The sequence below is a fragment of the Python bivittatus genome, unplaced genomic scaffold (genome assembly GCF_059951505.1).
Source record: "Python bivittatus isolate LINGU-HERP-01145 unplaced genomic scaffold, Pbiv_v1 ctg000060_np1212, whole genome shotgun sequence".
Classification (NCBI taxonomy): domain Eukaryota; kingdom Metazoa; phylum Chordata; class Lepidosauria; order Squamata; family Pythonidae; genus Python; species Python bivittatus.
The window spans coordinates 895,361-911,576 of record NW_028277044.1 but is presented as its reverse complement, the minus strand read 5'-3'; the positions used below and the strand labels follow the sequence as shown (position 1 = coordinate 911,576).

The 16,216-nt window shown below is 39.5% G+C and overlaps 1 protein-coding gene across 4 annotated transcripts in view; it reads right to left on the bottom strand.

The window, feature by feature from the left end:
- Positions 1–16,216, bottom strand: part of ABCC4 (ATP binding cassette subfamily C member 4 (PEL blood group)) — a 199,117-nt gene that overhangs the window by 166,874 nt on the left and 16,027 nt on the right. For 2 of the 4 annotated variants that reach the window (XM_088136451.1, XM_088136452.1), the window contains exons 2-4: positions 6,151–6,261; positions 4,155–4,275; positions 1,984–2,214 (exon numbers count right to left, since the gene is read on the bottom strand). In XM_088136451.1, coding sequence (XP_087992577.1) covers positions 1,984–2,214; positions 4,155–4,275; positions 6,151–6,261 — 463 coding nt within the window. Of the gene's footprint in view, positions 1–1,646; positions 1,950–1,983; positions 2,215–4,154; positions 4,276–6,150; positions 6,262–16,216 lie in introns of those variants that run through there. The other 2 variants (XM_088136453.1, XM_088136454.1) reach the window with 2 other exon arrangements.

Here is a 16,216-nt window from a genome sequence, read left to right as displayed (position 1 = left end):
GAATGAGAATACCATCTATTTCATGCCAAGTCCATTGCACTAAGATCTACTAAATCATGGGTCCAATGTAATTTTTTAAAATTGAGAAAGAGTTATACTTAGTGATTTCAACGACTTCTGGAATATTGAGAGATAAAATAGGAAAGTAATCAGAACCCTAAAAATAAAGAGACAGGAGCCCAACACGAATCAGTAAGCGTGTAACTCAGTAACCTTCCTGAGTTTTTTGTTTTTAACCCTGCAAAGATGCAGTATTTATTGTAAAGGTTGCTCCATGACTCCCATAACACACCATAGTATATTATCCAGAACAGCAAATTAAATCCTCAGAGATGAGTTTATACCCAAGAAAGCATCATACCTAATGACAACAGAGTTCCTGGGAGGTTATGACCAAGTAGCAGAAGGAAGAGTGCAGGCTGAAAAACAAACTTAGCTTTCCTTCGAATATACCATAGCCTGGGCACAGAGAGAACTGCTCCTGTCTGTGCTCCTGCTCTCTGAAGATGCTGGTCACAGGTGCTGGCGAAACGTTAGGAAACAAAACTTCCAGAACACGGCCACACAGCCCGGAAAACCCACACCAGCCAATGTTCTTTTTTATTTTAATCACACAATACTTACACCTGTATTTTAAATATTCCTTTGCATTTTGCATTTATATCCTGCCAGATTCCAACAACTCTTAGTGGCTTACAATTATACAATATAGAAAAATATTAACACTTTCACAGTATAATTAAAAATAGTAATAAAATTGCAATCATAAAACCTCAAGCCAGAAGATACAACCGTAGCAAAATACCCCAAAATAAAAGAGAATAAAAAAAGAGTAAAAGATGAAGAAATGCCTGAACTCAGTTACAGTAAATAGTAAATACAGTAGTTCCATTTTTAACATCTTCCTGAAAACCAACAAGGAGGGAGTTAGCCTGATCCCCACCAGGAGAGTATTCCAGAGCACTGATGTGATCCAATGAGTATTATGTGCCAGTGAGCACACCAGTCACTGTGTTCTGGACCAACTGTACTTTCCATGTAGCTTTCAAAGGCAACCCCATTTAGCATGTATTACAGTAGTATAACTGGGTGGTAATGAAGGTGTGAGTTACTGTAAATCAAGCCCTCCTGCACCAGGTAAATATATATCCACTTAAATTACAAGCTACAAAGCAGTTTATAAGGCACCATGAAATCTAGCAGTTCCACTACAAAATTTAACATTCCAATAGTACAGAACAGCTATCTTAAGATATGAGATACTTTTAAAGTGAATAAATAAATAAAAGTAGATCTAGGTAAAATATTCCCTTCCAGACACATAATGTTGATGTTTTTTTATGCAGAACTGAGGGAACCAATTTCCACAGAAGAGAATTCTATAGGCAAGCCCCCTCACCCCCATGTGCAAATACTGAAAGCTTTAAAATTGCCCCAGGATTGGTAACACAGAACAGAGAGAGAGGTACGTATACTGAAGTTAATTGCATGATGACTGAATTGTACCACACCCTTCCTTACTGCAAATGCAAGATAATTAGTTTAGCATAACTTGAAGAATTTCAAGAAAATCATTGAATAGGATAAAAATTAAAGTACAAAGAAGCCTAAAATTGGACAACAGTGTTAGAAAGAAGTCCACCTACCCTCCTTCATTCCCTCAAATTTTTCACCAGTATGGTAAATCTTTGCATTAACAGTCTTGGAAGAACTAACAGTTCATAGCAGCAGCCAATATCTTTCTAGCCTGCTGCTTTTTCTTGAGATTTCAGCCCCTAGCTGGCTCACCCAGATTTGAATTGCGATAAGGCACAGAAGACCCATTTTGATGTAATCCTAACGTTCTTTTCACAGCCACATACTTCATCGCCTTGCTAAGCTAATGATTCTAAAAACATCTGTTTGCTTCACTCACAATGCAAGACAAGCACTCACCTATGTTAAGTGTCCTGTTTACTGAGATAAAGAAAATCTATTACCTACCTTGTGATAAATCATATGGCACATGGCTACCCTCAGCTTCATGCCAGCACGTTGTACATGATAGAAATACAGGTGATGAGTGATGGCCAGAATCAAAGTGCACACAGATAAGGCTGCAGCAGAGGCATAGGCATAGGCCAAATCATCTTTGTCAGCACCCGTAGAACCAATCTTTTCAAAATACCCAATGATCATCCCAAGAAATATTGGCTGAATTAGTATCAGAGTTTCCTTGGAAAACAGAAGAAGAGAGGGGAAGGGAAAATTTCAATTAAAGGGGAACAATTGAAACAAACTGTTCCTCTTTTTATTATCATTCTCCTATAGGGTACTCAAGTAGGGCTGTGCAAAGTGTTTCAAATTCAAAACAGGTTGTTCTAATGTTACAGGAAATATTCCAGAGCTGCTTCAGCCATAGTGAAAGCATCCTGAGCTCAAAATGTTTTGAGCTTGGAACCCTTCTGGTATGCATGCATGTTTTGTATTTATACCATTTTGTATTTATACATTTGGTATGGTTGGAAGAGTTTTAGAAAGAGGTAAAGAGTGGTTTCAAATTTGAAACACTGTGTGTACCACTACACTGAAGCCTACTAACAGTTAAAAGCAAAAAGTAACACAATTCATGCCATCTGCACAATGATGTCATGACCCCATTATATAACTGGGGCTTCTGATGGACGTGTATGATGGGCCTTCAATTTCTTTGTCTACCAGTTATGCACATACTAGTCTTAGAGCATAGAGTATTGATATGGCCCAGAATAAAATCGGGGAAGCACCTGGATCAAATCTAGCAAGAGCCATGATTTCACAGCACAGTGTTGGTAGTTCTTACAAAAGCTTTTAAGTTGGATCACTATTAATGATTCTAATGCAGATCTGGAGTTAAAGCTGAGAGAGTCTGGTTTGCATAAGAAGAGTGCAATGAAAGTAAAATCTGAACCTGGCACTGTTCATTTGCAGTTTGCTCTTTGTCATTGTTAGTGTTATAGTGACTCTTTCTCACTGCTAAATTAAATCAGTTCCTAAAAACTTTGTGCCCTCTAGATATGGCACACTGTATCAATCATGGCAGGGGGGGGGGGGAGAACATTTCTGGATGGATGGGTGGGCAGACGGACAGGTAGATGTCAGACAGACAGACAGACCGGCAGGCAGGCAGGCAGGCTGACAGATAGATACCCTTCCCATATTATTTCTTAGTATTTTCTCTTTTAAAGATAAATATAATGGTTTAGATCAGAGGAGTCCAGCTAGAGCCCCGTGGGCTGTGTGCGGCCCATGGGACCTTCTTTTGCGGCCCGTGAGGTTATTATGAAAATGTAGTTTATTTTATTAAAATTAATATTGTTAGCAAGAAATGATGAGTTTTAGTTTTACGATGTGAAAGAAAGAAATTATCATAGCTCCAGCTGATGCTACTGTGCAGTCAACAGTAAAGTTCCATGAATTATCAATTCATCTTTACTTCAGAATTGTAACCTTTTCTCATTTTTATGTAATTCAACAAAAACTGGTTGAGTTAGACGGTGCCAATAACTCATGGATACAATTGTGGCCCTAAAGCCCTTTGAAGTTGGACACCCCTGGTTTAGACGATAAAAACACCTGTATTTAAATAATCTTTCATGGAGCATGGTCCTTCCCTTTATCACTTTTTTTAAAACTAGCACTGTTATCAGTTTGATAAAATGGAGTACAAAATCCAGAATCACTGAGTTGTTGATGTGGGGGTTTTTGTTTGTTTTCAGGATCAATTTTTTGCTTGTCTACTTCTTCTAAATTGGCATAATATAGAGATATTACAACCCTTAGTATTAAAATGGTTTGTAAGTCCATTTGTAACAAAAATTAAAAAGTAAATTCAATGAATTTATAAATATTGTCTGAAAACACATATTTTTCAACTGTATATGCCAAACATATTTCTATGATAAAACCAATTTAATGTATGTATAAATAGGTTATGCATCATTTTATATCTGTAAAGGGTGCTAGAAAGGAAGCATTGTATACATTTTCATTTCCCCATTTTTTTCATTTTTTTCCTGTTGCTTAAAATTTTCTAGAAATGTTACGTCATTAGGCAAGGGATAAGCAAATTAATATATCCAGCTTAGAATTCTTGCTTGCAGTTTTTTAACAGTACTTCTCTTATAGTCTGTTACCTCAACCAATGTAAAGCAACCCAGAACTAAATAAGATTTCCAGTAACAAAGTATAATTGCTTTTGTTAAATGTGGTGTTCTTGCTTCTTTTTCGGCCTTTTGCACTTCCTTATCCCAGTACCTATAAATTCAAAACACAAGAATAAAAATGGCAGGGGTCATAAAGAATTCAATATATCTTATCAGTGGTGTTTCTTGTAGCTAATTATCAAGACACAAAATAGGTAAGTAACTTTACAGTGACATACAGCCCAACATAAATCTCTCTAAAACTTCCCTTTCCAGCCTTGTATTCTTAGATATGCTGGCTACATGTCCCATAATTCCTAACAACCTATTTGAAGCAAGCAAAGGGAAGTTGCTGTCAGGAATTACAGAGGCACACAAACTTGTACAAAGATTTCAAGGCAAGTCCATGGTGCTTATTCATATTGATAGTAGTCATAGGAAGTGACAGCTCCTAACCAATCTTGGCTCACCTTGATAAAGCTTAGCAGATTGCAAAGGAACGTAGAGCTGACTTTGGGATATGGAAGGAATGAACAAGCTGCTAAGGGGGGACTTTGTGAAAAGATTACAGGAGAGTATGAGAAAAAAAGTTCAAAATAACCCCCATCTTGACTTTGTCACTATAAAATGGGGCAGAAAGAAATCTGGACAAGCTTTCATGATTCTACCCTACCACAATGAAGAGCATTCCTAGAATCCCTGCCATGCCTGTTTCTTGACTTTGCCTACTCGAAGGGCTGAGATAGATTCAGATTTGCTGAATATTTAGAAGGGAGGCCAAGGGCTATAGACTATACTAGAAAATCTGAAAAAAATCAATAACAGGTGGTGGCAAAGCACTTCCCTACTTTTGCCACTGTAAAGATTCCAGAAGCCACACTTTGCAGGCTTCCCCTCGTTGTATTTTCCAGCCCAACAGAATTCACCAAGAGTCAAGTTCAACTCAAGGAGATTTTACCTTACCCAGAAACAAATGAGACAGGATATCTGCACTACAAGATTTCTCCTGTCATCCATGCTTGGATCTGGAAAGGGTTCTCTCCACGAAGGGACAAAATTCAAACTGTACAGTGATAACAAGTTAAGGAAAGAAACATGAGGAGCACAGCTTCTGAAATTCTTTCCAACTCCCTAGTAAGGGCACCACGCTGGGTCATGTGATCAGGAAGGAGGAAGGATGATTTACAACAGAGGAGTCAATAATGTTCCACACAGTTACCTAACTGACTTGCAGGGATAGGCAGGCATTGGTATCAGCTCTTCAAAGTTGCCCAGATCAGAAAACAGATTCCACAAGACTAAAACTATACTTTATTGAGAAAGGCTATAACAACAGAAGTGTACAAGTCTGATTGTATTTTCCCTTTTCTCCCTCTTATACCCCAGACAGCTGGTGGGGGGGAGCTAGTCTGAGCCTCTAATACTTTCCCTTTACCTTGGGCTCAAAGGATGCTTAGGCACCTGTTATCTTAATGGTTTCTGGATAGTTTCACCAAGATCATCTCCATGGTTCAAACTGGAGAAATCTGAGTTGAATCCCTTGCCAATTTTTTTAACCCAGTCTTTCTTTTTCCCATACCAATCCAGTTACATTTTGTTTGGTTTTTGCAGGGTTCCTTGAGGATGGGCAGGCAGAGTCCTAATTCCCTTTAGATTATTACTTTCCAACATTCCATTGGGTTGGGAAGAATAACAAGAGCTTGCAGAGCATGGTTTCTAGACTTCTTTCTAACCTCTTTACCAGCAGTGGCCATAGGAGGTGACTGTATTTTTTTTGTGTACCTAAGTAATGTGTCTTGTCTGTGTATGTGTGTGCATGTGGTAATGCATACACATTTCTCCCCCAGGGACTAACTTTCAACCTCAGTCTTCATTTTGCCAGCTTCTTCCTCCATACCGAATTTGGTCTTGATTGCCTTTATTCACATTGGATTGAAAAGAATAAAAAGATTGAATTCTCTGTTCTGAGATACTGGGATTTACATACCATTGCAGTCTTTCCCCAAGCACCTTAGAGGAATCTTCAGTGAGTACTTTGTACATATCATCTTCTTCTAGTTTCCGTTTATGACCAATAACAAATAAAGGGTTTAGCCAGCTGTCGAAAGAAAGAAGAGAATTCTCCATGTGATTATTCTACAAGGCAGTCATAAACATGCTCTTTTTTCTTTCTCTCTCTCTCTCTCTCCCCCTCTCATTACACACAGCTACACCTCTTTAAAAGGATTAAGCTTAGTTCACACAGTCAGAAAAGTAAAAACACACTTTCGGAGAGGATACCCCTTACCTACAATAAAATTCTAATATGGGGGGAGGGACTTTATAAGTTACAAATACATTGGTAGGAGAAAGTTTATGTGAAACCTCTCTACACTTACCAGAAATGTTCATCAAAACATGAACATTAGCAGTACATAAATAACAGCACATTATAAACATAAAAATATGTTGGATTTCAGTGCCCACAATTACCAATAAGGTTAGGAGGGCTGGTCTAGATAGAATAGCCACAGATCATTAATAATGCCAGAATTATTTTATAAACATGTAATTTTTTTTAGTATTTGCCAGGGACACTTTATAGCATAGTTACAGCAAGTTATAGTACCTGGGATCTGCTTACTCTTTTTGTATTGTTATGTAAGACAAGCCTCATTAATTTTTGTTTGCATGCAATTTTGAGACTATGTCATGAAAATCAGTGATGGGCTTGCTTATTGCCAAAACAGCTTTAATGAAGGAGCTCTACATCATTTTCTGGATATTCTCAAATGCTGAAGTGCAAACTGCCCTCCCTTTTTATTTTCTAAGAAATTAAGGGGTACGTGTTAGCTGTAGATATTCTTGGAAATAAAAGTGCTGAAGGCTACTCCTTTGCTTTGTAGCCTAATTGTTTAAACAAATAAACAAGCAAACAAACAGTATTATTTTCCACTTTTGACACTACTGCCTCCCTGTAAGTAGTAAATTACTGCCCACTACATGAACCGTTTGTGTACTATATGCCATTGGGACCAGCAATGCAAAGAATTCTGCTCTCCTTGCTTTCATTATAGTAAAAGTATAACCATAAATTGAATGATATGAACTATTAGCTGATACAAGATTCCATGTACAGACTGGTAAACAACATTAGGTGTTCAACCCTCTACCTGAACTGCTGAAACCCAAACCAAGATATTTTTTAATTTTCAGTCGAGCATCTCCCAACAACCTAGAAATCATTAAAAAATGAGCATGTTGAGCAAAATGAGCTTTAGTGTCACAGTAAGTACACATTGCTTTAAACTGACATGTCTTCTCACCACCTTTTATTTGTTCTCTTTGTTGAGCCAATCTGTATTAATCCCAAGGGCAAGAAGAATTGAGAATCATTACTCAGGCTGCATAAATAGTTCTTCAGTTGTCTCAGATGCTTTGATTCTAAATCCTTTCTGATGTCGTACCCTTGCGACTTTCAATCACTCTTTCAAACATTACAGTCAGTGAACTCTTTTTGTTAGCTTATTAATTAGCAATGCTTTAGTGCTTTCTCCTGATCAACCCTGAAAAGAATGACTTTTTTTTTTCTACTAGGCCACTGCCTTGGACTGCACTTCCCTGGCCTGGCACATGTGCTCTTCTTGTTTCCAAGAAACAGGAGTAGGGGAAAGATATCAACACACAAAATACCTCACTTTTTGAGTCTGATTCTTCTGCTTGTAAAAAAAGAGTCTCCAGACGTGGTTGAACTACAACTCCCAGCAATCCCTGGGCAGCATGGACACAAGTTCTCTGCCTCCCCCCAGCCCTACACCAAACCCTGCTGACTATGCATATCTTTGTATGCAGCTGAGTGCATTAATTACAAAAAAGAAAGGGAACCCCACTGACCCAAAGAGTTTGGAAAATGGGAAGAGTGAAGGTGCTCCCTTACCAAAGTAGATATGGAGCTGACTGTCTAAAGTCGGGAAAAAAGGTCATCCCACGTGGCTTTTTCTATACTAGCACCTTCTTCCTGCTGTACATCTTCTACAAAAAAAATATGTTTTGCAATGCAGTGTGGGAGCTGCAAAGAAAATTAAAAGTCTGCATGTTTTCCATACAATATTGGAATTATCAATTCCAACTGGATTATCAGCCATAACTTGTTTTTTTTAGCAACAGTATCTACAGATCACTCACAGAATCTAACTTTTTTTTTCAAGGAACATGCAAGATGCGAGCAAGAGATTAGGGGATTTTACATGCTGGAAACCTGGACAGCTCAAGGAGCTAACTTCAAGCCCCTCTGCTTTCAGAATGAATTGCCTATAGTGTCGGTCGTTATTTACAGAAAAACGTAAGAAAGCTACTTGGACCCTCTCTGCACAACTGACTTAATTGTATCCTAGGGAAGAATCTTGTTAGGGGCTACTTTCCTTCCAATCAAAGAACTGGGAACTGGGTGCAATTCAAGGTGCTGGTTGTCATTTTTAAAGCCCTACATGACATGGGGCCAGATGACATGTGGGACTTCCTATCCCTAATCATTTCCATCCATCCCACCAGATCTAACAAACTGGGCATGTTCCAGATACCCTCTGTGAGGCAGTGTCACCTGATGGGTCCAAGGAAGCATGCTTTCTCTGCCATGGTGCCTCCCTCCCCCCACAAGATATGGATGGCCCCAACTCTGTTGGTCTTTCAGAAGAGTGTGAAGACCTGCCTCTTCCCCCAGGCAATGGGGCCAGAATGGGGATATGTGATAAGTGGGAAGTGAGATTTCACTGGGCCTTTGATTTGGATTTTTTTGGTTTTAATAGAATATTATGCTTTTATCTTATTTGCCGCCCAGAGTTTCCTATTAGATGGGCAGACTTATAAATTGGATAAATAAATAAATAAATAACTTTTTCTGTGTGGTGAAAACTTACAGAATTGTTAATTAACTCTTCTTACTTTCAAGACAGACATCAGACTATCCAGAGGGGCCCCATAAAGAAATCCGCATGGGCCAGAGGGTCAAACAGGGACCAAAAGGGGTCATATTTAGTAAGTTCTTTTCCTGAGTCTGTCCATGGTGACTCCTACTCTGATTGTGTCACTGTGGATTTTCCCCTTATGAGGAAGCGGGGAGGAACAGAACAAAAGACAGAAAGTAGGGAGAGAAATGTTAGCCTCCAGTCTCCTTTTCATTAATTGGAGATGTAAAAATAGCCACAACCCAGCTGCCACCGCCATCCTGTATCAGAAACGTTTTGGGGGAGGGAGGAATCAACGGGCTATTTGTGTCATCCAATTACCCGAATGAGCTCAACCACAAATTGGGATAATATTTATCTCTATCATGCAAACTGAAACTAGGCTGCCTCTGGCTTTCAACTAAACTAAATTTTGCAAAGTTATCCAAAGCAATTACTGTACTATAAGACAGAGTGTCTGACATGGATCAGGATAATTTTCCAGAAGGAGCAGCTCCACTCCTAAATCTTCATAAGTAATAAGTAATAAAGTAAACTACATAAATTTGTAAGAGCAAATATATAACTGTAATTATACCAAAAGTAAACCCATAGGAGATTCAATTTTACTTCTAATAAAGCATGTTTAGGGTCAGCTGGATATGAGTTTCCAGACCTAGCCTGCATGACTCTACAGTCCATGAGTCATATAAAGCAGACACCTCTTATATTTTCTTCCTGCATGGCACCAAGATGACATTTGCATCTTCGTAGGTCACAAATTTTGCCAGCCTCGGCTAGAGAAAACCACATAACATATGAAATGTTATGTATAAAGTGTATAAATATAGCAAGAGGAATTTTTGGACAAGATTTTAGAACTAAAAAAATGCTATCATGTTGAACCATTCAAAGCAATGTTATGCCCACTACCACAACATCCCTTAAACCTCAACAAAGTCTTCAAATTATTGGGCATTTATTTTACCTATGAGCAACAGCATGATGAACTCTGGCTTACAAAAAGAAATGTGAAGAATTGTATGTTTAAATATCTAAATTTGCTGATATCTGAAATTAAACATTAGGAAGGATGAGAATGAACTATATATCCCAGAGTGATGTTAAAGTTTCCTGGATAATTAGAAAGTTATTTAACCTTTCAATTTAGATGCTTTCGCTGCCTAAAATTAGTACTGACAAAGCCTGTTTAAACAATTTACACTGTCAGAACTTCTGGTTATATCCAGACTATTAAACAGATGTCCGGCTTATCATATAGACACCCTTTCGTCAACCATTCAGGGTGATCAAGTCAAGAAACAGACACCACAGGGATTACAGGAATATTACTTTATTGTTGTAGGGTACATTAATAGAATCTTGAAAGCTTGTCCAAAACCTTCACTGCCCCGTTTTTAAGGACAACATCACGGTGGGGCTGTTCTGAGTCTTTTTCTCATTCTTTCTACTTTCCCAGGACTGAGCAATCATTTTGCCTCCCCACTTCCTTCTCAAGTGCATGTGTGTGCCTTCAAGTCAGCCTTGACTCCTGGTAACTGCCTGGACCCTGCAGTTTTCTTGGCAAGGTTTTTCAGAAGTGGTTTGCCATTGCCTCCCTCCTAGGGCTGAGAGAAAGTGTCCAAGAGTCCAAAGTCACCCAGCTGGCTTTGTGCCCAAGGCTGGACTAGAACTCTTAGTCTCCTGATTTCTAGCCTGATGCCTTAACCACTACCCCGAACTGGCTCTCCTCCTTCTCAAGGCCGCAACTATATTCCTCTACACCTTTCCAATTACAAAAAAGTGTCACTTGGCAATTACTGAGCATAGATACCCATGCTTCTTGAGGCCAGAAGTAGCCAAGGGAGCCCACAGTCAGTGTTTCTTGCTGCAGAGCAGTAAAGAATGGCCATTGGGCTGATGATTTGCCTCAGTAAGACCAAGATGTTCTGGGTGACTAAATATATCTCACCATTTGTTTCCATGATTGCCACCCAACTCTTCAACCTCAACTTTGGAAGAAAACTGACTGCTCATCATACCTGCCAGAAGATGGCAATACAGTGGACTTAACAAACAAGAATGCTAAACTGTGGGGAAATGGAACTATAAAGCATCCAGAGTGGATCTTAGTAAGTCCATGCAGAATTATCTTTCCCAGTAGTGTTTGTCTAACTTTTTTCATAATCCTTCAAGAAAGACATGGCATAGGGGAGATGATATTATGGTCTATTTACCTGGGTGTTGTCCAAACTCTGTCAATGCCAGGGTGGGATATTTCCATCCCCACAACTCCCTCCAAAGACCCTAAAACGTCTAAATCCAATGATATGAGACTATCTGAACATGGAATTTTCTGCCCCCCTTGAAGAATTTTTTATTTTCTCTAGGGGACAAAATTGGAGCTACCTATAGAAAAACAAAAGAAATAATAAACAATACTGCTTCTGCTCCTTCTCCATTACTTTGGGGTACTGTATACATTACCTGGTAAAAAGAAAAAGTGGTTAAAATAAAGGAATTAGCATGTAATGCCAATGGCTGCACCCATCACTACCTTTCTAAAGCCTGGATGTCTTCAAGAGTAGCCATTCTTTGCCTGGACCATTTAACATTTTTTGCATCGCCTAAAAAGAGCTGCTTCTTTTTTTGTTTCCTTCTTTGTTCTTTCCTGTTTAATAAAGGTTTGTTTCATTTTGTCCTGGCCCCACCTTGTTTATTTTATAGTACAGTGTCTGGTAGGTATAATGCTTATATGAATACATATACAGTATACACATGCGTAACATGCACACACATATCTGAGGGGGAGAGTGTTGGGACTGGCCTCTGTCCTATACTTTTATTCATTTTTCCAACATCCTCTCTTGTCTCCCATATAAGAGTATTGAGACTAGCAAGGTTTAAGTCCTTATTCTCATAGGTATTGGATGGGAAATTCAGAGATCTCTGTATTTGGGATGCCTCTGTCCATGCTCAGACAAAGCCACTGAGACATTTTTACAAGTTTTGCTGTGCTGCTCCTTATATCACACTCGGCACTCTGAGTTAATATTCCCCTTCATTACTACATGTTGCCCAAAATGGAAGTTGGGCAGATCAATTTATCAAAATTTCTACTAAAGTTGCTAAATTCTGCTCAAATGCAACTGTTGTCAAAAAGAGCTAGGTTTGAATTAGGTTTAAGCTTGGATGGTCTAGACTACTCATAGTCGGTTGCAATTTGAGCAGCCCATAGGGCTTGTAATTAATTAATTAATTAATGACTTGGTTACCTGTGGGGCTAGAAAGTTGATCATTTCAAATGTTTGGGACCATCTCTGTCTCCCTAGGGAGTTAATTCCTCACTCAGTTTATTGTTTTAAGTTGCATCCATGTTTTCTTTTGGCCCAACTATAAATTTAATAAATAATAATAAATATTATTGATAGCTGAAACTGTTCCTGCCAAGCTCAGGAGCTAAGGAGGAACAATCTGAGGAACAGAAGGATGTTGTTCTGGTGGCCCCAGACAGACTGAAGCCAGCTCAGATGCACATACTGAGCTTGTCATTGCTTCCATTATCCTCTAATGATGCATTAGGGCCTATGGACTAGGGAACCCCCTACTTCAGTCACAAGATCTCAACTACCCTACTGACTACTGTACATTATTTTATAATGTTCTACAGTACCATATGGGTCCTCTTCCCTACTTCATACAGGCATACAAGCCATAATTTGAATTTGCAATGACCAAATAAAGAAAAAACCTGAATGAACTATCCTTGGACTGAAGGTATTTAGGGTACTACTTAGCCACAGTTGATAAGATATTATGCAACATCAAGATATTATGCAACACTTTAAACATCTTAAAATGTTATAAAAACTCTGAATGCACTCCAAACAACAGCTTTTGTCCTACAATCTCCAGTATTATTCCAATCCAGGCCATGTGACATTTTCAAACTCTGCAAATGCAGATCTTAAAAAAAGAAAAAATTCTGCAAAGAAAAATGTACAAAAGTGTATGTGTGGGTCAGAAATCAATATTTTAAATGATATGAAGTATATACAACAACAGTTTTCTCTCTTGTTGTTGTTGTTTAGTCGTTAAGTCGTGTCCGACTCTTCGTGACCCCATGAACCATATTTCGCCAGGCCTTCCTGTCCTTCACTGCCTCCCTGAGTTTGGTCAGTTTCATGCTCATTGCTTCAGTGATGCTATCTAACCATCTCATCCTCTGCCGTCCTCTTCTCCTTTTGCCTTCAATCTTTCCCAGCATCAGGGTCTTCTCCAAAGAGATCTCTCTTCGCATTAGGTGGCCAAAATATCTGAGCTTGAGCTTCATTATCGATCCTTCCAATGAGCAATCAGGGTTGATTTCCTTTAAGATTGACTGGTTTGACCTCCTAGCAGTCCAGGGAACTCTTAAGAGTCTTCTCCAGCACCACAGTTCAAAGGCATCAATTCTTCGGCGCTCGGCCTTTTTTATGGTCCAGCTCTCACAGCCATACATTACTACTGGAAAAACCATAGCTTTGACTATGCGGATCTTTGTCGGCAAGGTGACGTCTCTGCTTTTTAATATGCTATCTAGGCTTGCCATAGCTTTCCTCCCAAGGAGCAAGCGTCTTTTAATTTCATGGCTGCAGTCTCCGTCTGCGGTGATCTTGGAGCCCAAATAAATGAAGTCTGTTACTGCTTCCATTTCTACCCCTTCTATTTGCCAGGAATTGATGGGTCCAGATGCCATGATCTTAGTTTTTTTAATGTTGAGTTTCAAGCCAGCTTTTGCACTCTCCTCTTTCACCCTCATCAAGAGGCTCTTTAGTTCTTCTTCACTTTCTGCCATTAGGGTGGTATCGTCCGCATATCTGAGGTTGTTGATGATTCTCCCTGCAATCTTAATTCCAGCTTGTGATTCTTCCAGCCTGGCATTTCTCATGATGTACTCTGCATATAGGTTAAATAAGCAGGGTGACAGTATACAGCCTTGTCGTACACCTTTCCCTATTTTGAACCAATCGGTTGTTCCATGACCGGTTCTAACTGTTGCTTCTTGGCCCGCATACAGATTTCTCAGGAGACAGGTAAGGTGGTCTGGTATTCCCATCTCTTTAAGAATTTGCCACAGTTTGTTGTGATCCACACAATCAAAGGCTTTTGCATAGTCAATGAAGCAGAAGTAGATATTTTTCTGGAACTCTCGTGCTTTCTCCATGATCCAGCGAATGTTGGCGATTTGATCTCTAGTTCCTCTGCCTCTTCGAAACCCAGCTTGTACATCCGGTAGTTCTCGGTTCATATATTGCTGAAGCCTAGCTTGTAGGATTTTGAGCATAACCTTGCTAGCATGTGAAATGAGTGCAATTGTGCGATAGTTTGAGCATTCTTTGGCATTGCCCTTCTTTGGAATTGGAACGTAAACTGACCTTTTCCAATCCCGTGGCCACTGTTGCGTTTTCCAAACTTGCTGGCATATTGAGTGCAGCACTTTAACACCATCATCTTTTAGTATTTTAAATAACTCAGCTGGAATCCTGTCATCTCCACTAGCTTTGTTGTTAGCAATGCTTCCTAAGGCCCACTTGACTTCACTCTCTAGGATGTCTGGCTCAAGGTCAGTGATCACACCAGCGTGGACATCAGGGACATTAAGATCTTTCTTGTATAGTTCTTCTGTGTATTCTTGCCACCTCTTCTTAATCTCTTCTGCTTCTGTTAGGTCCCTGCCTTTTTTGTCCTTTATCATGCCCATCTTTGCACTAAACGTTCCTTTCATATCTCCAATTTTCTTGAAGAGATCTCTAGTCTTCCCCATTCTATTGTTTTCCTCAATTTCTTTGCATTGTTCATTTAAGAAGGCCTTCTTATCTCTCCTGGCTATTCTCTGGAAATCTGCATTCAGTTGCTTATATCTTTCCCTTTCACCCTTGCTTTTCGCATTCCTTCTTTCCACAGCTATTTGTAAAGCCTCATCAGACAGCCATTTTGCTTTCTTGCATTTCTTTTTCTTTGGGATGGTTTTAGTTGCTGCCTCCTGTACAATGTTACGGACCTCCGTCCATAGTTCTTCAGGCACTCTGTCTACCAAATCTAATCCTCTAAATCTATTCATCACCTTCACTGTGTACTCACAAGGAATATGATCTAAGTCATACCTGAGTGGTCTAGTGGTTTTCCCTACATTCTTCAATTTAAGCCTAAATTTTGCAGTAAGAAGCTCATGATCTGAGCCACAGTCAGCTCCTGGTCTTGTTTTTGCTGTCTGTATAGAGCTTCTCCATCTTTGGCTGCAAAGTATATAATCAATCTGGTTTCGGTATTGACCATCTGGTGATGTCCATGTGTAGAGTCGTCTCTTGTGTTGTTGGAAAAGAGTGTTTGCTATGACTAGCTTGTTCTCTTGACAGAACTCTATTAGCCTTTGCCCTGCTTCATTTTGTACTCCAAGGCCAAATTTGCCTGTTATTTCGATTACTCCTTGACTTCCTACTTTAGCATTCCAATCCCCTATGATGAAAAGGACATCTTTTTTTGGTGCTAGTTCTAGAAGGTGTTGTAGGTCTTCATAGAAGCGGTCAACTTCAGCTTCTTCAGCATCAGTGGTTGGGGCATAGACTTGGATGACTGTGATATTGAATGGTTTGCCTTGGATACGCACTGAGATCATTCTGTCGTTTTTGAGGTTGTACCCCATTACTGCCTTTCCCACTCTCTTATTCACTATGAGTGCAACTCCATTTCTTCTAAGGGTTTCTTGCCCACAGTAGTAGATATAATGGTCACCCGAATTAAATTCACCCATTCCCGTCCATTTCAGTTCGCTGATTCCCAAGATGTCGACGTTCAATCTTGTCATCTCATGTTTGACCACATCCAGCTTGCCTTGGTTCATAGATCTTACATTCCAGGTACCTATACAATATTGTTCTTTACAGCATCGGACCTTCTTTTCGCTTCCAGATACATCCACAGCTGAACGTCCTTTCGGCTTTGGCCCAGCCGCTTCACTCTTTCTGGAGCTACTTGGAAATGCCCTCCGCTCTTCCCCAGTAGCATATTGGACACCTTCCGACCTGAGGGGCTCATCTTCCGGCATCATATCTTTTAGCCTTTTAACATTGTCCATGGGGTTTTCTTGGC